The sequence below is a fragment of the Haliotis rubra genome, unplaced genomic scaffold (assembly GCF_003918875.1).
Source record: "Haliotis rubra isolate DU_JTF1 unplaced genomic scaffold, ASM391887v1 Scf1119, whole genome shotgun sequence".
Classification (NCBI taxonomy): domain Eukaryota; kingdom Metazoa; phylum Mollusca; class Gastropoda; order Lepetellida; family Haliotidae; genus Haliotis; species Haliotis rubra.
Window position 1 is genome coordinate 173,912 of NW_025765025.1, and position 25,963 is coordinate 199,874.

Here is a 25,963-nt window from a genome sequence, read left to right on the forward strand (position 1 = left end):
AGGCTGGTAAGGCTCATCATCAGCTCAGGGCCCTTGCTCCTCTGCACGCAGCCCAGCCAGCGAATGGGACTTCACCCAGGAAGCGCTGCCTAATTAGAGCCATCTATTATCATTATTCAAATCAACATCTACCGGGTACCTTTCTATACAACTTACAACTTATGGAAACAGACACCGCATTACTCGGAGTGGTTCCTAGACCATTCCCAGCCTCGCACTGATACGATCCTGCGTCAGACGGCAAGAGGTTAAATATCGTCATCGCGGGGGTTGCAACAGTTCCTCCCCCGTACTTCGATCCCGAAATGGTGACCGGTAGAGTCGAGCCGGAAACAGTCCTGTACCACGTCACTGACGTTACCGTGGGATCAGCGTCGATGATGCATGGAATGGTGAGAGACTCGCTGATGTCAGCACCATACGACGCGTTTGGAATTGTGACTTTGGTTTATCTGGGAAAAATAAAACATCATTATGTTTTAGAGATTAAAACAAAAAGCAGCAAAGGGGGCTCGGGTGATCCTGGCACAGTTTAGGCTCGTCATCAGCCTAGTGCCTGACAGCGAATGAGACTTCACCCAGGAAACGCTGCCCAGGCAAACCTATCACACCCACACCCACACCCACACCCACACCCACACAAAGCCACACACATTCCACACACAAAGCCACACCCATTATACACACACACTACAACTCCATCACCTTTACTCACATCGGACGACGACGGTGACGCTAGGACCAGATCCTTCACCCACAACGTTTGAGACGATGCAGACGTACGTCCCCGCGTCCTCTGCCTGGGGGTTGTTGATAATCAGAGTGGGTGAGGTCGGAGTATCGCCATTGAGGAACCGCCCTGATGACCTGTCTAGTACTTGGTTGTCCTTCACCCATCGGACAGTGGTCGGAGATGGCATGGATGCATAAGAGCAGTGCAGATTGCCAGTAACCCCCTCTGTCAACGTGTACGTGGATGGGCTGGAGGAAACGGTCGGCTTATCTAAAACACACGATATGATGATGAGTTCTTTGTAATATTGAACGAGTTGCGTCCCTTGCACGGATCAGAATAAGTTCCTTGTGCGTTTGACATTACAATCTCAGTTTTAAAACGGTGGTTTAAACTTACACGGCAAACCTCGCACCTCAATGTTACAGGACATAACGGGACAACTGATTAAAGCGGCGTTAAAACCAAAACACTCACTCACTCACTCACTATGTGACTGTTAGTTAATACAGATATCAGCAGAGTGTTAACTTTACAAGTAAATGCATAGAGTAGTATCTTATAACATGTCCGGTACATTAAAATGGATACGAATTTGGCGGTTGCCGTGCCAGCGGGTAATATTTTTTCCAGTTGTCACCCTTCTGGATGGGATGACACGGAAACTTGTTAAAGCGTCATTGACCAATGAAATTAAAGTATTTTACATGAAGGTAAGATAAATGCACATGTCGTGTATGTATAGACTGTTAGGATATAATGGTATACAGGTACACAGACGATGCTCCCTCTAAAGATCAGTATGTTTTATATTTGGCACAATCAGCTTTTTGCTTCAAGTACCAGTTACACTTTAAATCATCCGTTCATCCATTCCGACCTACTCACATTGAACTGTGACGGTTTTTGTGACCCTTCTCCCACTCGTTGCTGGATGGGACATGTCGCAGTCGAGCCGAATGCCATCGTCGGCGGCGGTGAAGAGGCGGTAGAGGTAGTTCACGGTCCTGAAGGTGCCGTCACCGTTGACGGTGGCTGGAGGGCTGTATCCGTCCGTTAGTACAGAGCGAACTCGCCACCTCAGCGTGGCTTGAGGGACTGCACCGTCAGCCACGCACAAGTACGTGACGTTTTGGCCCTCGTTGATGGTGTCGGCCCCGATAATCTCCGGGTACTGACTAGGCGGGGGAACTGCAGTGATAGTGATGATAAATTCATAATCATGATTATTGATCCTAATGATCATAGTATTAATACAGTACAATACAGACAGTCATAGTCTACATAAGGTTTGTGGTTCTACGCCGCGGTCAGCAATAGTCCAGGCTGGTCAAGCCACATCACGGCGGCGCGAAGAAACGATAGTTAGGGAGTGAGTGAGTGAGTTTAGATTTACGCCGCACTCAGCAATATTCCAGCTATATGGCGGCGGTCTGTAAATAATCTACATAAGTCTGGACCAGACAATCCAGTGATCAACACCATGAGCATCGATCTACGCAATTGGGATACGATGACACGTGTCAAACAAGTCAGCGAGTCTGACCACCCGATCCCGTTAGTCGCCTTTTACGACAAGCGTGGGTTAATGAATATCAGTTCTAACCCGGATCTTCACGGGTCAGCTAGGGAGTGAGTGACTTTAGTTTTACGCCGCTTTTAGCAATATTCGAGCAATATCACGGCGAGAAACATCAGAAATGGGATTTTAACATGAGACCCATGTTGGAAATGAAACCCGGATCCTCGGCGTGACGTGCGATTGCTACTCTACCACGCCAGACAGAACCGCCAGGATCCGATGATAACCCGATCCAGTGTTGTAGCTTTTACACGACTACAAGGTGATGGTAGGGTCTTCTCCAGCCTTGCCACTGAATGCGTTAATGTACCTAAATATCCTAAATATCAAAATATTGCCAATACAAATGATAACATCTTTCCTGTGTAGCTGTGAAAGAAACTAACATGTCGAAATTGGGTCCTCGTTTTACTCAGAGACGGTAGCTGCAAGAACAAATATGCAAAAGAAATTCATCTCTCTATAGATTATACGTGCGTCTATCGGTTTCTATCTGTGATCATTCAATGCAATCCATATGCTATCTAGCATGGCATCTATTCATATGTTTCTGTGTGCGTCTACCAGCTATCTATATGTGCATTTATCAATCGTAAATCTATCTATACATATCTATCCGATTGTATCTGTTATCTCTATCTGAGCCAATGTCAGTTTCAGAAATGGCTACGTCTTATACCTAGGCATGCATCGATGTTGATCAATGTTGTTCGATGTTGATCAATGCTATTCAATATTGAATCATTGATCAATGCTAATCCATGTTGATTAAGGCCGTTCGATGTTGACCAGTTCTGTTCGATGTTGAGCAATACGCTTCTATGTGGATCAATAATATCGATAGTGGATCAATAATATCGATAGTGGTCTCTATCCATCATCTACGTTCGATACGTATCCACGCTTCCTGTCGCACCGTGCTCCTGATTGGCACCATCCAGTAGGTGTGGCCTTGTAGTCATGACAACCAGAAACTGACGACACGGTGATTGGACAGGCAATCAGGGAGGAATGTGAGGAGTGTGGGGTTTTATTCAACCTATTCATCAAGCAGAGTGAGTGAGTAAATATGGCTTTGTTGCCATTGAAAGCAATATTGTAGCTGAAGCAGGGCGGTTGACAAGAGATGGGCTTCACACACTCTACGGAGCCAGTTATATATTCATACCTTTTATACCGTGTATACCTTTTATACCGTGTATACCTTTTATACCGTGTATACCTTTTTGACAATGTATCATTGTTTGGAGAAATATGTATAACAGGAGTGGAAATAAGATTTAAAAAATAACCATGACTATAAAAATATAAAAAGTTATTCATTCATGCATTCATTCTATTGCAATACTAGACATTGAATGATATAATTTAATTTCAACAGGGTATGTATATTCTCATCAGAATACCTCAGTTATATATCACTCACAACGTTGTTGTTATTTTTTAATGTAATAATTTTTTTAAATGTGTTTTGTTGCTGAAAACCGAAATTGTACGGAATCTTCGGTGTTTTCAGTGCGTCGTAAATGTTACAAACATACGATTACACGTAATCAGCCACAACGTAAGGGTCCAATTTGGGACTACCCTGTGACATGAAAACCGGAACTGAGACGCTATAGTAACCATAGTAACTTGGAAGTTCCGATTATATAATGACATGACTTCATATAGGGCGAAGTTAGGTAAAGCTACAGACATGATGCTTAAAAAACAATAAAAACTACTTGTCATAATCCGGGATTAACCTGGGGCGACTGAGGAACAAAAGGGAGGTAACTGTGCACATCGATAGGTTTGCGTGACATCAAACGGAAGGATGACGTAAGCTGTGAATACGTACGGAGGAACACAATGACGGACAGCATACGTACTCTGAATGTAGAAGGTGCCTGTATCACTGTTTGTTCTCCCCGTAGGCAAGGATGCCGTGCAGGTGATATTGACGCCGTTATCCTCCCTCCTGGCGGTCAGCTGGTAGGCACTGACACACTCGTAAGATACGATACCTTGAGCTGACGTGGTGATGATGGTGCAGGACGTGCTTGTGGTGAAGGGACTTAACTCGTCCCCTCTCTGCCAGACATACGTTATCTGGGCGCCGTTGGCGATGGAGCTACAGCTGAGGGTGTAACTCGTACCGGCGGTCATAGGGGTTTGCATGGAGAGGAACGGTTTGGTAAAAACTGGAAAAAGTTAGTACTAGCATGAGAATGAATGTCATGAAACTAATGATGACGATAGTGATGATGTTGGCTAATGATGATGATAGTGATGATGTTGGCTAATGATGACGATAGTGATGATGTTGGCTAATGATGACGATAATGATGATGTTGGCTAATGATGATGATAGTGATGATGTTGGCTAATGATGACGATAGTGATGATGATGTGACGATAGTGATGATGATGGCTAATGATCACGATAGTGATGATGTTGGCTAATGATGACGATAGTGATGATGTTGGCTAATGATGATGATAGTGATGATGTTGGCTAATGATGACGATAGTGATGATGTTGTCTAATGATGATGATAGTGATGATGTTGGCTAATGATGACGATAGTGATGATGTTGGCTAATGATGACGATAGTGATGATGTTGGCTAATGATGACGATAGTGATGATGTTGGCTAATGATGATGATAGTGATGATGTTGGCTAATGATGACGATAGTGATGATGTTGGCTAATGATCACGATAATGATGATGTTTGCTAATGATGACGATAATGATGATGTTTGCTAATGATCACGATAGTGATGATGTTGGCTAATGATGACGATAGTGATGATGTTGGCTAATGATGACGATAGTGATGATGTTGGCTATTGATGACGACAGTGATGATGGCTGATGGTGATGGGTGACTTTAGTTTTACAGCACTTTTAGCAATATTCCAGCAATATCACTGCAGGGGACACCAGAAATGGGCTTCACACATTGTACCCATATGGGGAATCGTACCCGGGTCTTCGGCGTGACGAGCCAACGCTTTAACCACTAGGATACCCCACCACCCGATGATGATGGTGATAATGGCTTAATGAACGTCCAATTATTGACTGGCGAAGTTCGTCAACGGATAACCACTGTGTTTTTTGTTTTGTTTTTGTTTTCTTGTGTGTGAGAGAAAGAGAGGAAGTGAGTGAATGAGTGAGTAAGGTTTTACGCCGCTTTTAGCAATATTCCCGCAAGATCAAGAGGGACACAGAATTGAGTTTCACAAATCGTACCGATGTGGGGGATTGAACCCGGGTCAACGGCGTGACGATCGAACGTTTAACCGCTAGGCTACCCCACCTCAGTGTGTGGAAGGTAGACTCAGGTTGTTTATTGGTTACATGGAAGTAAGGGGACCGTAGTGCTTGAGATGTATCAGCTGAATAGTGAGTAAGACGGGTTCTACACAGCTTTTAGCAATATTCAGATATGTTCATGGCACAGTTATCCATGTGGGGAATCGGATCCAGGCCTTCGGAGTGCCGTGAAAATACCTTTACAACAGGTTACCCCCATGACCGCCGGCCTTATTGTCACATTCATGTGAGAAAAGAGGCGTGATTGGCTCTTTTAAACCAAGGGGAATAACACGATTGTATACAAGAACCCACACTCTCTAAATGCTAAAACCGCGGACTTTCAGTGAACGTTGTTTTATGCCGAAATCAGCAGTATTCAAGATATATCACGACGGCCTGTTTAATACTTTTCACAAACACGGCGACTTGAGAACACCGGTACTTTAATCAATATGTTGCTCTGGGAATATGTACGTGACCATCAGTTAACTTGTGGCAATGGCTGTATTGATGATGATGATGATGATGATGATGATGATGATGATGCTATTGTTAATTGAACACGACAGTACAAGTCTATTTATACTAACAGTAAGTACAGACTGTATTACTAATATATTAATAGGAACAGTACAGAACTATGTCTAGCGACAGACTATAACCATTTTAGAAGACATATTTGATAATTAAGGTTCAGAGTTTGTTTTCACGGTGATTTCCTTGTAGAGCCGAAAACTGACAAAATCGAGACCTAACATTCCTAAAGGGAGTTATTAAAGATGTTTTCCTTCGATCCCCGGCACTTATAACGAAAATCGATGTTCTTAATGCGTCATCCTCAATGAATTTCACATGAATTTCGCTTGCCATAAATTATAGATTTTGGAACTCCCTACAAGGTTTATGGAATTCAAATATTTCCATCACGATAGGTTATAATGTCTGTCATTAGGCTCGTATTTCACTCATAAATATATTACAAGTCGGCTACAGTTATCAACACACTGTGCGAGTACTACACATTATTCAACATGCTCTGTAATGAAAAAGTGCAAAAACCTGCATTAGATCTAAAGAAGAAACTTACTTTGTTTCCTAAACTGCAAGTGCATATTAGTTTTACTTACTTTGAGCTGTTGATAATGAACATAAACATAGCACCATTGTAAGCCCTAGAAGCAGGGAAGGGACAGTTCGTGACGTCATGACGTGGAAGCTCTGTACACTGCTGTTGCTATTGTGGGTGTAAGGCAAAGGTCTCCGGATAACTGCCAGATATCAGACCATTGTTCTGAAAAAAGCAAAATGTTGTTAAAATACTATTTTTCAAGTTGTTCTAAGATCCTTCTACGAATCACCCTCAAATCACAAGTTGAATCAGCTCAATGACAGATATGTATTACAAAATTAAACGTGAGTTTAAAACTGGAATTTCATTGACAGGTTGTCAAGAAATGGATTATTTCAGTCTATGTTTGTGTGTTAACATTTGATGTGTCATGGGCCATGTTTCAGCCGGCAAACGACGGCAGCAAGTTTCCTAATCCACAAGAACACACATATACAAGGTTATATTGAAAAGCAAATTTGTCAAATATACGTTAGCATCAAAATCATGCCGGTATAAGAACAGGTAGACCATACATATAAGTTTAGCAGGTCCGCCGTATATCTGATATACTGCGTAAAACTCTTCACTGTTTAGCAGGGAGATTTAGTTTGACATTAATGGCATATTGAGATGACTTCAACGTAACTTTATTCAGAAACTGGCACCCGTGAAGATCCGGGTTAAAATGAGCCTTCAGTAACCCATGCTTGTCCTAAGAGGCGACTAACGGGATCGGGTGGTCAGGCTCGCTGGCTTGGTTGACACATGTCATCGGTTCCCAAGAACGCAGATCGATGCTCATGCTGTTGATCACTGGCTTGTCTGGTCCATTTACAGACCGCCGCCATATAGCTGGAATATTGCATTTTATCCTCCAAACCTTTACTGACTGACTGAGTTTGGTTTTACGCCGCTTTTAGCAAAATTCCAGCAACATCACGGCGGGGGATACCAGAAATGGGCTTCACACACTGTACCCATGTGTGGATTCGAACCCGGGTCTTCGGCGTGACGAGCCAACGCTTTAACCACTAGGCTACCCCACCGCCCCCCAAAGTTTTACATCTACTAGCATGTCATCAATAATAAGTTATACTATGATCAAATTTGTAGAGAGGTTTTGGTAAACCACGACGTTAACACTCAGTAAATCATCACAGCATCGACCGTTTCTTCTGGGGCGCATCAACCTGACATAACCTGCAGAAACAGCTCGTGCTTCACGCTGGAATAACGTACAGCACGAGCTCCCCGAGGACTTGCTACAAGTTCCAGCAGCTTACATGAAACTGCGTTCCAGCTAAGGTTGACATTTTATCAGCTGTAGCGGTTCGATACATTGTCAGCAGCGCACGAATCTTCTTCACAGCGGTATTAAGCTTTTATCGGAAAACCAGAAACACAAACGAACGAATTTGCGATGTCTTACGTGGGTAAACACACTTCGATCGGCTGTTTGACCTACATCACTGACACTGGTATGCTTGTTCAATCAAGGAGTGCGTGTTTGTCATACTGACAGAGTATTGTCAGTCCTTTGGATATTGGCGCAATATTAGTAAAAGTAGGTCATCAGCATGAATGTAATTAAACGATCTTTTATGGTGAAATGATCTTTTGTTATAAATTTTGAATTAAATGTCATTTCGAGTTTGATTATTTAACCCACATATGTAAAACAACAATTAGCACTTTCAAGAATAAACACCAACGAAGGAGTTTATAAATATTTATGAAACAAAGACTCATTTTGATCCCGTGAAAATATTAAACATAAAATATTGATCTAAAACCTAATGAAATGGAGTAAAAGGCAAATCAGTGAAGAAAATGTTATGATTTGATAACTGCCTATGAGTTATGACATGTGTTAGTAAAATAGTAAGTCTTGCTTCACCAACAGCACCTGCCAGTCTCACACTGTTACAGTAAATACTGCCTCACACCGGATCAGCAATTTAACGGCTACTTGCGGTGACACTTACAATTAGCATTAACAGGTATTGGTGTCCAACGTGGCCCCTAGCACAACCCTACCCATCGACCGCGGCTAGTTAAGTACTCATCACTCGACTGTCCATCAGTATCTCCTGAGAAAATTATTCTGCCTTAAAGACTTGCTCGTGTTCCAATATCCTTCACTTTCTTAAATACTTATAAAAATTATCCTATTGGCACATTTATCATTAAAACACCTTAAAGGTTATATTCCCCTACGAAATCTATAAACAGTAAAATTATTACTGTTTCTTTCTGAATATATAAAATACGTATACGATAGATGTATAAACGATATAAAAAGATTGTTTTAGATTATACTGATCCGTGGAAGACAAAGGCCGTAACTATAGTGTGTATTTTCTCCGATTTTTCATAACGATTGAATTTCTGTGCTGTTTTAAGTTTCATGAAACAGAAGTAATGTATCAGATATTGGGACGTATTTAACAACATTCAATATGACATAAATAGTGTATGATAAAATTAAGTTTAAATACCATCATCAAGTCAAAAAGTGTTTGTGGTACAATAATGTGATGTGTGTTTTATGTGGTGAAATAGACACGACATACATGATATAACTGATTACATCCTCGGTTAACAACTGTTAACAACCATCCCGGAAGTGAGAAAGACATCAGCAGGAGGTTGTGTTCTCTCAGCTGTTTACAAACGTCAATCAACAAATAAACACCTCACACCACAACTAAACTAACCTTTCTTTTTACAACAAGTACAACGTTGTGTTTGTCCCACACACTGAGCACCTGAGGACGGTGGTTTGTCTCCATTGCCAGCTACTTGGACGATAGACGTGATACACAATCCGCCGTTCCATACTCGGTTGCCATGGAGACGAACCACAACATAGGCAGTTCGATATATTCCACGTGACTCCTGAATTTGTAAGTAGCGTTCTCGGATTTGTATAGAATCATTGATTTATGCTGATAGGAAGTTGCGATTTTTATTTTCGTTTTATGACGATTGACAGATCACGATTGTATGCTGTTCTGTCGTGAATAGCCTACCTTGGTGTCTGAGGTTGTCGACAACATGGCGTTAAGCTTGTTGCATGCAATTACATCGATTCACATCACATGTCATGTCATCGTACCTAATGGGACCACGATGAACAATGCATTGCATGATCTTGGTACAATTATACATCAATGGTAGAATTAGTTCTAAATTTCTTACAATTGTACGACATCCTTAGTAGCGTTCGTGTTGCCTTGCCAACCAATCCGAACAAAATAATTGATCGACCGTCATGATATGGCCCTTTTCGTATACACCATTGCCACTTGGAGCCCGGAAACATTGCCTTACTTAGCAATGTCATTCATAATGTTCAGCTATTTTCTATCTTCGATTACTGTCCTCAATTACCCAGAATATTTAAATCTGGTACATTTCATAACCTGCACTTGTTTGATGTAATTATAGCATTGGTCTGATTTGAATGACTCGACTCTAAAGAAGCCATCTCTATCAGTGGTTACCGGGATGTACCGTGCCAAGACGCGAGAACCAGAGTTCTTCGGTAGGGGAGGACGGTGGTGACACGTTTGTCCTTTCGTCACGCAAGAAGGGCTTGTAGGTTCGAATCCCATTTCGTTCCGATTATGGTTCTTGGTTTGACAGGACCATAGGCTCTAGACTTTCCCAGTTCGGAAAGACCTACAATTCGGAATCACTTCGTCGCTCATCAACCTGACACGCCGTGATATGGTGTTAAACCCAACTCACTCACTCACCTTTCATTTAGTTGTGACCACCTTCCTCAACATAACCAATCAACCCATAACACAAGTCTACCACACATAACACCAGTCTACCACACACAACACAAGTCTACCACACAAAACACAAGTCTACCACACACAACACAAGTCTACCACACACAACACAAGTCTACCACACACAACACCAGTCTACCACACACAACACACGTCTACCACACACAACACCAGTCTACCACACACAACACAAGTCTACCACACACAACACAAGTCTACCACACATAACACAAGTCTACCAGACACAACACAAGTCTACCACACACAACACCAGTCTACCAGACACAACACAAGTCTACCACACACAACACAAGTCTACCACACATAACACAAGTCTACCAGACACAACACAAGTCTACCACACACAACACAAGTCTACCACACATAACACCAGTCTACCACACACAACACAAGTCTACCACACACAACACAAGTCTACCACACACAACACCAGTCTACCACACACAACACAAGTCTACCACACACAACACAAGTCTACCACACATAACACCAGTCTACCACACACAACACCAGTCTACCACACACAACACAAGTCTACCAGACACAACACAAGTCTACCACACACAACACAAGTCTACCACACACAACACCAGTCTACCACACACAACACAAGTCTACCAGACACAACACAAGTCTACCACACATAACACCAGTCTACCACACACAACACCAGTCTACCACACACAACACAAGTCTACCACACACAACACAAGTCTACCAGACACAACACAAGTCTACCACACATAACACCAGTCTACCACACACAACACCAGTCTACCACACACAACACAAGTCTACCACACACAACACAAGTCTACCGCACACAACACCAGTCTACCACACACAACACAAGTCTACCACACACAACACAAGTCTACCACACACAACACCAGTCTACCACACACAACACAAGTCTACCAGACACAACACAAGTCTACCACACACAACACAAGTCTACCACACACAACACAAGTCTACCACACACAACACAAGTCTACCACACACAACACAAGTCAACCACACACAACACCAGTCTACCGCACACAACACAAGTCTACCACACACAACACAAGTCTACCACACACAACACAAGTCTACCACACATAACACCAGTCTACCACACACAACACCAGTCTACCACACACAACACAAGTCTACCAGACACAACACCAGTCTACCACACACAACACCAGTCTACCGCACACAACACCAGTCTACCACACACAACACAAGTCTACCACACACAACACAAGTCAACCACACACAACACAAGTCTACCACACATAACACAAGTTTACCACACACAACACAAGTCTACAGGCACAACACCAGTCTACCACACACAACACAAGTCTACCACACACAACACAAGTCAACCACCCACAACACGAGTCTACCACACACAACACAAGTCAACCACACACAACACAAGTCTACCACACATAACACAAGTTTACCACACACAACACAAGTCTACAGGCACAACACCAGTCTACCACACACAACACAAGTCTACCACACACAACACAAGTCAACCACCCACAACACAAGTCTACCACACACAACACAAGTCAACCACACACAACACAAGTTTACCACACAACACAAGTCAACCACCAACACAACGCACGACTAGGATCCACACAAAACCCTATCCCCCACAAGACTATATATCCATCGACAAGACCATCTATCCTTCGACAAGACCATCTATCCATCGACAGGACCACCCATCCACAACCCCCAGGTATTGCCTCTTTCTTGATGGACAGGTTTAAGATGTATTATTTGCCAGATTTCTTCTGTTGTATGTGACAATGTTTCAGCCATGGACATTCTGAGTGTTTGTGTAAACACGATCAAATTGCACGCCGGGGAGGGATACAAGTCTCAGACATCTACCATTCTGGTGATGCTTGATATGGTGCTGGCAAACGTAGAACACAAACCGTGGCCATGGAACCGGGATTCGAACCCACAACCATGGGTTTAGGTACGCCACAAGGGTAAATCTCTGCAGAGAAGACGGTGCAGATGTTTGTACAGATACAATGGGGATTAGGAAGCCAGACACAATAACAACACAAGGGCTAGAAGCCAGACACAATAACAACACAAGTGCTACGATGAACGCGTTAACAATTGAAGCCTGCAAAGTACACAATGGGAAGTGAAGCCTGTGATATACATAAATAGGTGATTATGAGGACGATGCGATGTATACATAAATAGGGGATTATCGATGATGAGGATCTTTGGTAGTATGCAGGAGGTATGTAGTAACCTTGGTGTAGTAACTTGATGGCTGGAGTCTTTTGATGTAGATGGCTTCTTGGAGTTTCCTGAGTTTATGGTCTTTGAGGTTGGTTGTTGGGGTTTTGGTTCTGTCCCACTGGATACTATGGTCGGGATTGTCTTTGATGTGGTCTGAAAGGGCTGATTTTGAGTCTAGTTTGGATACTGAGGTCTGATGTTCTTTGATTTGGATTTTGAGGGGTCTTGATGTTTCACCTACGTAGGTCTGTCCACAGTCGCAGGAGACGTGGTAAACTGTTCCCTGTGGATGTTGTTTCTGGCTGGTTGGTGGCTTGCCAGTCGTTTTGATGATGTTGGGGATGGTGTTACTTCTTTTTGAAAACAACATCTTTGTTAGCCTGTTTTTTGGGGAGTCTCTGGACCTTGTGGCTGACAATTCCGTAGTAGGGGAGGCTGATGACAAAGGGTGCAGATTGTTGACGGGTGGGTCTCTCTCTGTTTTATTGTTGAAGTTCTGTATGGTTTGTTGCACAAGCTGTTCAGGGTAGTTGTTGTACTGTGTGAAGACTTGTTTTAGGTGCTGGAGTTCCGCGGTAAGGTGTTGCTTGGTGGAGCAGATGTTGTGGGCTCGGTGTACTAGGTTGGAGATGATTCCTTTCTTGACTTGGGGTGGATGATTAGAAGCGTAGTGAAGGTCTGGTCTGTGTGGGTTGGTTTTCGGTATACTGTAGTACTAAGTTTATGGTGTCCTTGAGAACCAGTACATCAAGGACGGGTAATTGACGGTTGGACTCTTCTTCCATGGTGACCTGGATACGTGGGTTTTGGGAGTTGATGTGGTCTAGTAGAGCTTTAGGGTCGCTGCCAGGCTTAAGGATGACAAAGGTATCGTCCACTTTCCGGAACCAACAGAGGGGTGTAATGGGGTATGTTTCCAGGGCTTTTTCTTCTAGGTGGGTCATGAAGATTTCAGTCATTAATGGTGATAGTGGAGAACCAATGGGGAGGCCGTGGGTTTGCTGGTATATGTTGTCCCGCCAGGTGAAGTAGGTGGAGGTGATGCAGGAGTGTAGCAGTTGGATGATACTGTCAGTTGTTAGACGGGTGTCTAAGGTTGGGTGGAATTCATCTATACGGTTTCTCAGGATTTCAATGGCTTCGTCACACAGAACCGCATAGATGAAATCCACTCAATCAACTACCGATCAGTGACTCTCTTACTCAACCACCGATCACTCACTCACTCACTCAACCACCGATCACTCGCTCACTCAACGACTGATCACTCACTCACTCACACATAAGAAGAAGAACTGGGGGTGTACAAGGTCATGTAAACAGAAGGCGCGAGTGAGTGAGTGGGTGGTTGAAATTATCCTGACAGTAAAGTAACACTACTTGAACATGTCATGCCACCATTCTATCTTTAGTTAACAGATACAAAGTTCCTATTATTTCCCAACCTTGTTTTCGCCCCCACAAACGCCGCAAATCCAAGAGTAATAACAGGAATATTTCGAAACCTATCATATTGACCGAAGGACAGAGTCTCTTTTCCGTCGCCGTGACCATCCTCACAACGTCCCCGTGTTGTTCCTGCCGAGTACGCAATTCATCATTTTTTTACAGCGTTTTCATATGACCATACGTTTGTCTTCGCATGGATGTCGCTTTGAAGAATCTCCATTGTACATGTAAACCGACCAGACAACCGACAGCCGACAATTATATAATCGATCCTTTTACTATGAAGTATGATCAGAACCGAGCACAGCGCTGTATAAATATTTGATCACTTTTAAGTGAACACAGCCCGATCAACAAATTGATGTGTCAGCGTTTGTATAGTATGAAAAAACTGGATCTAACACACTTACATATTTTGCTGTGAAGTTGAAGCACTTGTTTAGGAAAACAGAAAATCCTATTGATAGAATTAAAGAAACACACATTCACGACTAAACAAACTCGTTACCTGTTTATTGTGATTGTATTTCTCAACCATACACACCGATCTGAAGAAAGGTTGAGATTTAAAAAGTCCGGTAAATATTTGAATTATCTGACATTTTCTGTCTGAATGTATCACTGAGCAAACTTGTCGATATTGTCAACAATAAATGCCAAATTGAATATGTGTTAAAATTATTAGAGGGAAATATATTATAAAAAGGGCATGCTTATTATCTATTACTACAAAAACAAATTTGTGCGAGGTGGTTTGTTCATCGGTTCATTCATCCCGTTTCAAGAATCGTCACCACCGACCAAACCTATTGATCCCTTGTTACACTACCGGGCAAAAGAAGTACACTTATACACTAACAAACTGGATTTGACAAACAATTACAACGTAAGTAAAACGTTACTTGGCTGAAAACAGTAGCAGATATGCTGCAAACATAAAGGTAAAAAACTCAATTATAATATCCGCGCGTCAAATTCATCAACATCAAACAACCAATTTTCGCTTGCTTCATTCTCAGCCACCATGAAACATGAGTGTATACCTTGTCTGGTGGTCATCATCAGCTATGGTGTGGTCACCACAACCTGCGGGGGATTCGTTCTGACCTTATCTTAGATGTATCGGCACATGGCTGTTTATGATAACTGTAATACAATGTCAGCTACCGAAGATATATATCAAAGTAACTTCTGACAGAAAGCCATTACCTATCTGAGTGAACATAAAAAGCGCGTCCTTCCTATTTTCTCCAGGTTCATCAGTAACATGTCAAATATATCAATAAGACGAAACACCCTACTTTCCCAAAAGCCTGGGTTTTGGTTTCTGAGTGATTGTGATCATTTAACATCACTTCTAGTGCCTTCTGACCATAACGGATCATTTCGGATCACTTCTAGTGCTTTCTGACCATTAGGGATCATTTCGGATCACTTCTAGTGCTTTCTAACCATTAGGGATCATTTCGGATCACTTCTGGTGCCTTCTGACCATTAGGGATCATTTCGGATCACTTCTAGTGCCTTCTGACCATGAGGGATCATTTCGGATCACTTCTAGTGCTTTCTGACCATTAGGGATCATTTCGGATCACTTCTAGTGCTTTCTAACCATTAGGAATCATTTCGGATCACTTCTGGTGCCTTCTGACCATTAGGGATCATTTCGGATCACTTCTAGTGCCTTCTGACCATGAGGGATCATTTCGGATCACTTCTAGTGCTTTCTGACTATGAGGGATCATTTCGGATCACTTCTGGTGCTTTCTGACCATGAGGGATCATTTCGGATCACTTCTAGTGACTTCTGACCATGAGGGATCATTTCGGATCACTTCTTTTGCATTCTGACCATGAGGGATCATTTCGGATTACTTCTAGTGCTTTCTGACCATGAGGGATCATTTCGGATCACTTCTAGTGCATTCTGACCATTAGGGATCATTTCGGATCACTTCTGGTGCTTTCTGACCATGAGGGATCATTTTGGATCACTTCTTTTGCATTCTGACCATGAGGGATCATTTCGGATCACTTCTTTTGCATTCTGACCATTAGGGATCATTTCGGATTACTTCTAGTGCTTTCTGACCATGAGGGATCATTTCGGATCACTTCTAGTGCATTCTGACCATGAGGGATCATTTCGGATTACTTCTAGTGCCTTCTGACCATGAGGGATCATTTCGGATCACTTCTTTTGCATTCTGACCATTAGGGATCATTTCTGATCACTTCTAGTGCTTTCTGACCATGAATGATTACTTCTGGTGCCTTCTGACTATAATGGATGAACTCAGGCAATGTACTGATACGTCCCGCTGTGCATGACAAGACTGTACCCTCTATGCTTTTTGTCACCATACAATTTCAGTCGATCGCGTTTTGTATTAGCTTTAAAACAGACAAATTTATGAATATTCACCAAATATAATGTAAGCTTAAGTTGCATAGTGCTGACCGTCCGATGAATGAATGTGTAACCGAGACAGACGCAGCAACTAACCAAACAGCTACTATCATAAATAATATCTTTTTACTTCAAGTATACAGAACTATGCACAGTCTACGGCCTTGAGCGACGGTGACGACATGACAACAGTCGTCTTCTGCCTAGTCTCAACACGCTCCGTGTTTTATACAAATCAAGGCGTGAGCGTACAATAGCAACGCTCCCCTACCTGGTGATGCGCCCAAACACAGGTGCTCGCCGTCACACCTGGCTGGCATTGACAGAGTGGAGTCTTCTGTCCGAGGTAGCGCCGACAAACAGCCCTTCATGTTCGATTACATTTGTAAATATTGCCAAATTGGGCCAGTGAGTGAAGTATTTATACTGTAAGGGGGCTTATAGGTAAGGAGATATTCAAAGGTGTTTGTAAGAATACTGCATGTATATACCTACGTGCTGATACATCAACCCGACTCCAGGCTGGCCAGGTTTTGTTTGGTCCCCATATGACGGGCGCCGGGAACGGTAACAATAAGTACCATTTTCTAATATGGCGAGAATTTCATTAGTAATGTTGTACTCTTTCTACCATATTATCATCTTCAATACAATCAGTTTCTCACTTATACATTGCTATGATAAGTTAAGTGAGGTGTCCTTTATTTGATATATTTAACATTATAAATACGTGCTACTGAATGTTAGTGTTGACTGTTGTGCTGATGGTATATCACCAGAGTGGCAACAGTGTACGATCTGCTACATCCAGTTAGTGTTGACTGTTGTACTGATGGTATATCACCAGAGTGGCAACCGTGTACGATCTGCTACATCCAGTTAGTGTTGACTGTCGTACTGATGGTATATCACCAGAGTGGCAACCGTGTGGGATCTGCTACATCCAGTTAGTGTTGACTGTTGTGCTGATGGTATATCACCAGAGTGGCAACCGTGTACGATCTGCTACATCCAGTTAGTGTTGACTGTTGTACTGATGGTATATCACCAGAGTGGCAGCCGTGTGGGATCTGCTACATCCAGTTAATGTTGATTGTTGTACTGATGGTATATCACCAGAGTGGCAACAGTGTACGATCTGCTACATCCAGTTAGTGTTGACTGTTGTACTGATGGTATATCACCAGAGCGGCAACCGTGTACGATCTGCTACATCCAGTTAGTGTTGACTGTTGTACTGATGGTATATCACCAGAGAGGCAACAGTGTACGATCTGCTACATCCAGTTAGTGTTGACCGTTGTGCTGATGGTATATCACCAGAGTGGCAACCGTGTACGATCTGCTACATCCAGTTAGTGTTGACTGTTGTGCTGATGGTATATCACCAGAGTGGCAACAGTGTACGATCTGCTACATCCAGTTAGTGTTGACTGTTGTACTGATGGTATATCACCAGAGTGGCAACCGTGTACGATCTGCTACATCCAGTTAGTGTTGACTGTTGTGCTGATGGTATATCACCAGAGTGGCAACAGTGTACGATCTGCTACATCCAGTTAGTGTTGACTGTTGTACTGATGGTATATCACCAGAGTGGCAACAGTGTACGATCTGCTACATCCAGTTAGTGTTGACTGTTGTGCTGATGGTATATCACCAGAGTGGCAACCGTGTACGATCTGCTACATCCCGTTAGTGTTGACTGTTGTACTGATGGTATATCACCAGAGTGGCAACCGTGTACGATCTGCTACATCCAGTTAGTGTTGACTGTTGTACTGATGGTATATCACCAGAGTGGCAACCGTGTACGATCTGCTACATCCAGTTAGTGTTGACCGTTGTGCTGATGGTATATCACCAGAGCGGCAACCGTGTACGATCTGCTACATCAAGTTAGTGTTGACTGTTGTGCTGATGGTATATCACCAGAGCGGCAACAGTGTACGATCTGCTACATCCAGTTAGTGTTGACTGTTGTACTGATGGTATATCACCAGAGTGGCAACCGTGTGGGATCTGCTACATCCAGTTAGTGTTGATTGTTGTACTGATGGTATATCACCAGAGTGGCAACCGTGTACGATCTGCTACATCAAGTTAGTGTTGACTGTTGTGCTGATGGTATATCACCAGAGCGGCAACAGTGTACGATCTGCTACATCCAGTTAGTGTTGACTGTTGTGCTGATGGTATATCACCAGAGTGGCAACCGTGTATGATCTGCTACATCCAGTTAGTGTTGACTGTTGTGCTGATGGTATATCACCAGAGTGGCAACCGTGTACGATCTGCTACATCCAGTTAGTGTTGACCGTTGTGCTGATGGTATATCACCAGAGCGGCAACCGTGTACGATCTGCTACATCCAGTTAGTGTTGACTGTTGTACTGATGGTATATCACCAGAGTGGCAACCGTGTGGGATCTGCTACATCCAGTTAGTGTTGATTGTTGTACTGATGGTATATCACCAGAGTGGCAACCGTGTACGATCTGCTACATCCAGTTAGTGTTGACTGTTGTACTGATGGTATATCACCAGAGCGGCAACCGTGTACGATCTGCTACATCCAGTTAGTGTTGACTGTTGTACTGATGGTATACATGTATCACCAGAGAGGCAACAGTGTACGATCTGCTACATCCAGTTAGTGTTGACTGTTGTACTGATGGTGTATCACCAGAGTGGCAACCGTGTACGATCTGCTACATCCAGTTAGTGTTGACTGTGGGGCTGATGGTATATCACCCGAGCGGCAACCGTGTACGATCTGCTACATCCAGTTAGTGTTGACCGTTGTGCTGATGGTATATCACCAGAGTGGCAACCGTGTACGATCTGCTACATCCAGTTAGTCTTTCCTCCGACATGAAGCTGATAAGATATACACAAGATATCCCTGTAATACTGCTCAAAGCGTATATATGCCTCGGACACACACCACGTGGTGCAATCTACCACCTGTCAATCAAATAATAACTTGACATACATTCCAGAATGCCCGATTCTAATTAGACCAGCTAGTTTACGAAAAGTATGTCGCACATAACCAAAGGTCGAACTTGTTAGACATTTCAAATAGTGCTCATGTAATAAGGAAGTTGGTTGTGGACTGTATTAGTCACGCTAAGCCTATACATGTCACATAAGCCTGTCTAAATGTAATATCTAAACCATGTCTGTCATGGCGAAATTGTGGATTGGGTGGTCATGAGGCTACTTGGTTAGTCTCACGTCATCGTAACCCAATCGTGTGGATCACAATCACTGGATAGTCTGGTCTAGACTCCATTACGTACAGATCGCCATCATATAGCTTTTAACAAATTTATAAAAACAAACTAGACTGAGATGGACCGGAATAAGTCATACCTGATCATGACATGTGGAGGTATATCTAGGTGGGGGTCTGTTAAGCCGACTGCTCTACATCACGTCCCGACAGACCTACCCAGGGTACAGTGAAAGCATTCCTACATTAACCGTCGCTTATACAAATCACCACACTTCACACTGGCACTGAATGGACACCGACTGAGAGCCACAAACAGCAACATGTGTACTAGATCCATTCATTCCGCTGATTTCAACAACATGACTCCCCTCGCTAGCTACGGCCGTGCCAAATATGTCTCTCAGACACTCCCATAATGCCCCGTTTCCATCCATGTGAGGATTTTCTTAGATACGCTAAGTAAACTTAAACACAACACCCTCTCTAGTACTATAGTTTGCAATCTGTGTTTACTACAATAAACATTAAGCAGAATAACACACCCCAATCAGTAAATGTTGAAGATAATAGCTTATTCGATATACGTTTCCGTCGTGTTTAGGAATAGTCCCGTTCGGTATGACCACTGTCAAGCAAATATGTTGTCTGTAACTTGTGTGTACTTTATCATCCGAAAGCTTCTAGAGAATGCCTATCAAATAAAACAACCGTATCACTGGGTGGTCGTGTACAGAATAATACAAACATGCAGAAGTTCTGCGTTTGTGACGACATCAGGAAACAAACTTGTTGTAAAGTCCTCGGACTTAAATAGTGAGTGAGTGAGTTTAGTTTTACGCAGCTTTTAGCGATAGTCCAGCAATATCACAGCGGGGGACACCAGAAACACACATTGTACCCTTGTGGGGAATCGAACCCGGGTTTTCGGCGTGACGAGCGAAATGCATCACGACTAGGCTACCCCACCGCCCCTCTAACTTATGAAGTATAAAGTTACTATCAGATAAATAGAAACATCACATTGTAAGAAAAACATCAATATTCATAAGTCAACACGCCGTTTAAGACAAGTATTGCCAACAGTAATGTAATGATATGTTCCACAACATGCCTACCTCTTCACTCCGACTCTCCACTTGAATGTTTAATCCTAATGGGTTTCACTCCTGTTCTGACAACAACTTTCTGTAAGTACAATATAGTACTGTCGTTTGTTTAAACATACGTCCCAGCAACAAAGTCAACAAATATCACGATGGAGTTGGTTGAGTTTTAATATGTCCCGCATCAGTAGCTCTGTTGGATTCACCATGTCTGTGAAAGGCAGGTTGATGAGGCATGAGGCGGAGCTCGTCTGGATGTACTGGAGTTGGCGGTTTGTTTACAGTGATGCAAGGTGGCAACCGGCGTTAATTGTGTCAGACATTGGAGAGGGTGTACAATACTTCTCTTTGTAAGTTGATTAACGTCACATACATCAGTTTTGTAAAGGCAAGCATTTATGGATGTCAACTTCATTAATTTGAGGGACACGACGTTTCTGAGTATATTCTTACTCCTTCATCAGGTGAATGAAAGACGAGGAAACAGACAGCTCTATACGTACATGTGAAACAACAGTGATAAGATAACAAGGGAAGTTTGTAGTTACTTAGCACTAGAGTGGTAAGGTGGATGGACAAATGGAGGACTAGGCCTAACACCCCCTGGGCCTAGATTTTCGAAGCTCTCTTAGAGCTAAGATAGTCGTAAGTTAATGTTAATGTGTGGCACTTAAGACTATCTTAGCGCTAAGAGAGCTTCGAAAATCTAGGCCCAGGGGTTGTTGGACCCAGGGGTTGTTAGGCCCAGGGGTTGTTAGGCCCAGGGGTGGTGGGCCCAGGGGTGGTGGGCCCAGGGGTTGTTAGGCCCAGGGGTGGTGGGCCCAGGGGTGGTGGGCCCAGGGGTTGTTAGGCCCAGGGGTGGTGGGCCCAGGGGTTGTTAGGCCCAGGGGTTGTTAGACCCAGGGGTTGTTAGGCCTCGGGTTTGTTGGACCCAGGGGTTGTTAGGCCCAGGGGTTGTTGGGCGCAGGGGTTGTTAGGCCCGGGGGTTGTTGGGCCCAGGCGTGTTACTCCAGGCATGTATGATGAGATAACAATGTTACAGCATTGTAGGTGTATGATGGGGGGCTGTAAATAGTATGGTCTTGATCAAGATCCGCGGATGGGGATCGAACACACAAAGTCACCGAGTCTGACCACCCTATCTACTTGGCCTCCTCTTACGGCGGGTACTTGCAGCATAGCCTAGTGGTTAAAGCGTTCGCTCGTCACACCGCAGACCCGGGTTCGATTCCCCACATGGGTACAATGTGTGAAGCCTATTTCTGATGTCTTCCGCCATGATATTGCTGAAAATATTTCTGAAAGCCATATTCACCCAACTCTTAAGTACGACTGGCATTGGTTGCTAGGGACCTATTCTAATGTATTCGAGGGTAAGTGTGGGTTGTATCAGTATATACAAAGGCCGATGTTTGTATGTCACTGACAGAAATGGTTAATTACATTTTTCTTATATGAGAACAGACACGAGAATTGTATTTCGTTATTCTTGAGGGATTAATAGGTTACTGATTTGTATTGCCCAAGAAGATAATTTAGGTTGGTCAATCAATGCTTTACCAGTGACTGTACACGTACAGTGTTGGAATTCAGATGAAAAAATAACACCCTTTGTTGCAATAGAACACTGAATAGAAACTATAGAACACTGAATAGAAACTGTACCTCATGCATTCTACGCTTCCATAACTCATATCGCTTTCTGTCGAAAAGCAAGATCGTTTGTTAAAATATTTAAACTTCATCAATGATTACTACACGTGTTAAAAATAGATTAAGTAGGGAATACTCTTAGAACATAATTCTAAGCAAATGCGAATGACATTTAAGATGGAAACACACTGTTCAGTGTTCTGGTGGATCTGCGATTTTCTTGAAGATTTTTCTTTCACAACTTCAAAACATAAAACATGTTCATGAAAAACAATGGTTGTAAACAGATCAGATAGTACGGATCGGTGGTGGTATAGTGAACACAATCATTGGAGACGTGGTGTCGCAGTTGAGAGTCTTCACGATATCATACATCACTTAAAAAACAATTATCTCCCTATTATGACGTCACGCATTTGTGTGGGCGTTTATAAATTTCACTTGACAGGGTGATATTGGGAAATATAGACACACGGTCACTACAACAACCACACGCGTGACACACACACCTTCACCCAGCACGATTGATGGAGTCAGGAGAAGTGATCAATTATTTCTGTCTATGATCAAACATATGAAACGTCTCCTGTGTTGTCCCAGCTGTCGGTAGTAGAGTGTTGACGACGACAGGCGTGGTTGTGTGAGTTGATTACACATGCCAGGCACGAGTTAGTATTAGTATATGTTGATAGTTCCGGCCACGTGCATTACTAACACACGTACCTGCACCACCCATCACTTCCTTGTTGACAGTGTGTGTCTCCCAGCTGGTGACTTCAACTTCATGTCTTTGTTGTATATATCTGTTGTACTATATATCTGTTATACCATATATCTGTTATACTATACATCTGTTATACTATATATTTGTTGTACTATATATCTGTTATACTATATATCTGTTGTACTATATATCTGTTATACCATATATCTGTTATACTATATTTCTGTTATACTATATATTTGTTAAAACATATATCTGTTATACTATATATCTGTTGTACTATATATCTGTTATACCATATATCTGTTATACTATATATCTGTTATACTATATATCTGTTATACTATATATCTGAGTATATGTCAGTATATGTTCCTGTGTATTCAGTTTATACGTTTGTTTGTCGTAAGTATATATTTGAATATCTGTCAACATATTTTTAATTGACTCTCAGTATATTTTTGATTGTCAGTATATTTTTGATTGTCTGTCGGTATATATTGATTGTCGGTCAGTATATTTTTTATTGTTTTTCAGTATATTTTTGATTGTCTGTCAGTATATTTCTGATTGCTTGTCAGTATATTTTTTATTGTCTCTTAGTATATTTTTGATTGTCTGTCAGTATATATTTCTGATTGTCTGTCGGTATATGTTTTATTGTCTGTCTGTATATATTTGATTGTCTGTCGGTATATCTTGATTGTCGGTCGGTATATTTTTGATTGTCAGTTTATTTTTGATTGTTTGTTAGTATATGTTTGAGTGTCTGTGAGTACATTTTTTAGTGTCTCTGTCTCTGGCTGCATATACTTGCCACTGTGTCAGAATACACTTGCACACGTGATGATCCGGGTTAGAATGGTATTCAGTAACCCATGCTTGTTGTAAGAGGCGACTAACGGGATCGGGTGTCAGGCTCGCTGACTTGGTTGACACAGGTCATCGTTTCCCTACTGGGTAGGGAAACTGACTGATTGATGCTCATGCTGTTGATCAGTGGATTGTCTGGTCCAGACTCGATTATTTACAGACTGCCGTCATATAACTGGAATATTGCTGAGTGCGGGGTTAAACAATAACCAATACAAAACAGCATATATTTTAAAGTCTGTCAGAATATATGAGAATCTTTCATTGTATATTTGAGACTGTATGAAATGCAGCAGTCGGTGTTCATCATCGAGGGTCTCTTTCAGTTTATCTAGATCAGTCTGTGCTTCAGTCACTCACAACTTATTTCTTTGACTGTCACTGTTGGAAAGTGTCTGTCACACTATACATATGTTGAGTGTCCAAGCTGAATTGTCTGTGTAAACATCTATCCATCAATCCCTCCTTCCACCTATATATTAATGAGAGTATCTGTATAACGTTATTCATTCTCCTACTCGTCATCGCCAGTGGTACGAACCAGAACTTACCTTCACCTGATAACCCCTGCTGCTGGCCGTTATCAAACGTCTTCACTAATCACAGAAATACAATCCAAATCCTTGTAACAGTTAACCAGTACACTATAGTGAAGGAAGCTATGCACTGAACAGTCTGTGGTGTCCAACAGCCAGGATGTAAGAAGGTTACAAACACACAACCTGTTTCACACCGGAAGTGAAACTACTGTAAATCTTGTAATAGTTTAATCAGTAACTTGAAGGAAACTATGCACTGAATAGCAAGTTGCACACCGGGAATGAAACCAAAGTAAATCTGGACGCCTGTCTTCACCATACAGCGACAGACCTTTCCAGCACTACGTCCTCTGAATTCCCCTTCTTCAGATCGCTACTCGTCCACTTACTCCACCATCCCCAGACACACATGACCAACTTGTACACTGACATTGGAAAGATTTGGGAAGAAGAACGACTATGGCATCCTGTGTCATCCCGACGCCATTACGTGTATCCAGCTCACTGTGACATTCCCTTTAAACAATATGCTTTGTACCACATCTCACAGAGCCAACTGACACGCTGGGTGTATCACGATTCTCATCAAGACGTGTAACCCGCCACTCAGCCTCACACCGTAACCCTGCTTATGTCCGTGTATTGAATAACAGGCTGGAATACATGCTTCGTCTCAGAGTTAAACAGAATGAGTGTTCGTCACCGAGTTACCTGACGAATAGTCAGCTAATACAGTATATACCAAAATCCATATCACCAATGAAGGGCGACAAATGAGTTATTATTAGCCACCATAGGTGGTTGATACTGTCATCATGACATCTATTTTGATACAGTCATCATGACATCTATATTTTATACTGTCATCATGACACCTACATTGGATACTGTCATCATGACACCTACATTGAATACTGTCATCATGACGTCTATATTTGATACTGTCATCATGACATCTATATTTGATACTGTCATCATGACATCTATATTTGATACTGTCATCATGACATCTATATTTGATACTGTCATCATGACATCTATATTTGATAAGGTCATCATGACATCTATATTTGATACTGTCATCATGACATCTATATTTGATACTGTCATCATGACATCTATATTTTGATACTGTC

At 42.4% G+C, this 25,963-nt stretch overlaps 2 protein-coding genes across 2 annotated transcripts in view; both read right to left on the reverse strand.

The window, feature by feature from the left end:
- The window catches only part of LOC124289385 (hemicentin-1-like), a 67,937-nt gene that overhangs the window by 26,752 nt on the left and 15,222 nt on the right, over positions 1–25,963 (reverse strand). The window contains exons 2-6 of the mRNA XM_046726011.1: positions 6,754–6,917; positions 4,190–4,501; positions 1,622–1,924; positions 716–1,003; positions 157–447 (exon numbers count right to left, since the gene is read on the reverse strand). Of these exons, the coding sequence (XP_046581967.1) occupies positions 157–447; positions 716–1,003; positions 1,622–1,924; positions 4,190–4,501; positions 6,754–6,832 (1,273 nt within the window). The 5' untranslated portion in view covers positions 6,833–6,917. The remainder of the gene's footprint in view (positions 1–156; positions 448–715; positions 1,004–1,621; positions 1,925–4,189; positions 4,502–6,753; positions 6,918–25,963) is intronic.
- LOC124289396 lies at positions 12,798–13,794 on the reverse strand. Its single transcript, XM_046726021.1, has 2 exons — positions 13,602–13,794; positions 12,798–13,480 (listed from the first exon to the last, which is right to left on the reverse strand). The coding sequence occupies exons 1-2, from the start codon at positions 13,792–13,794 to the stop codon at positions 12,798–12,800; spliced, it is 876 nt and encodes a 291-aa protein (XP_046581977.1).

What these genes read in the sequence shown, in the direction of transcription:
- LOC124289396 (XM_046726021.1), bottom strand. Translation starts at nt 13,794, where the DNA reads ATGACTGAAATCTTCATGACCCACCTAGAAGAAAAAGCCCTGGAAACA. An exon ending in CATGGAAGAAGAGTCCAACC is followed by an intron (nt 13,481 to 13,601) that starts GTCAATTACCCG and finishes ATCCACCCCAAG; the next exon opens with TCAAGAAAGGAATCATCTCC.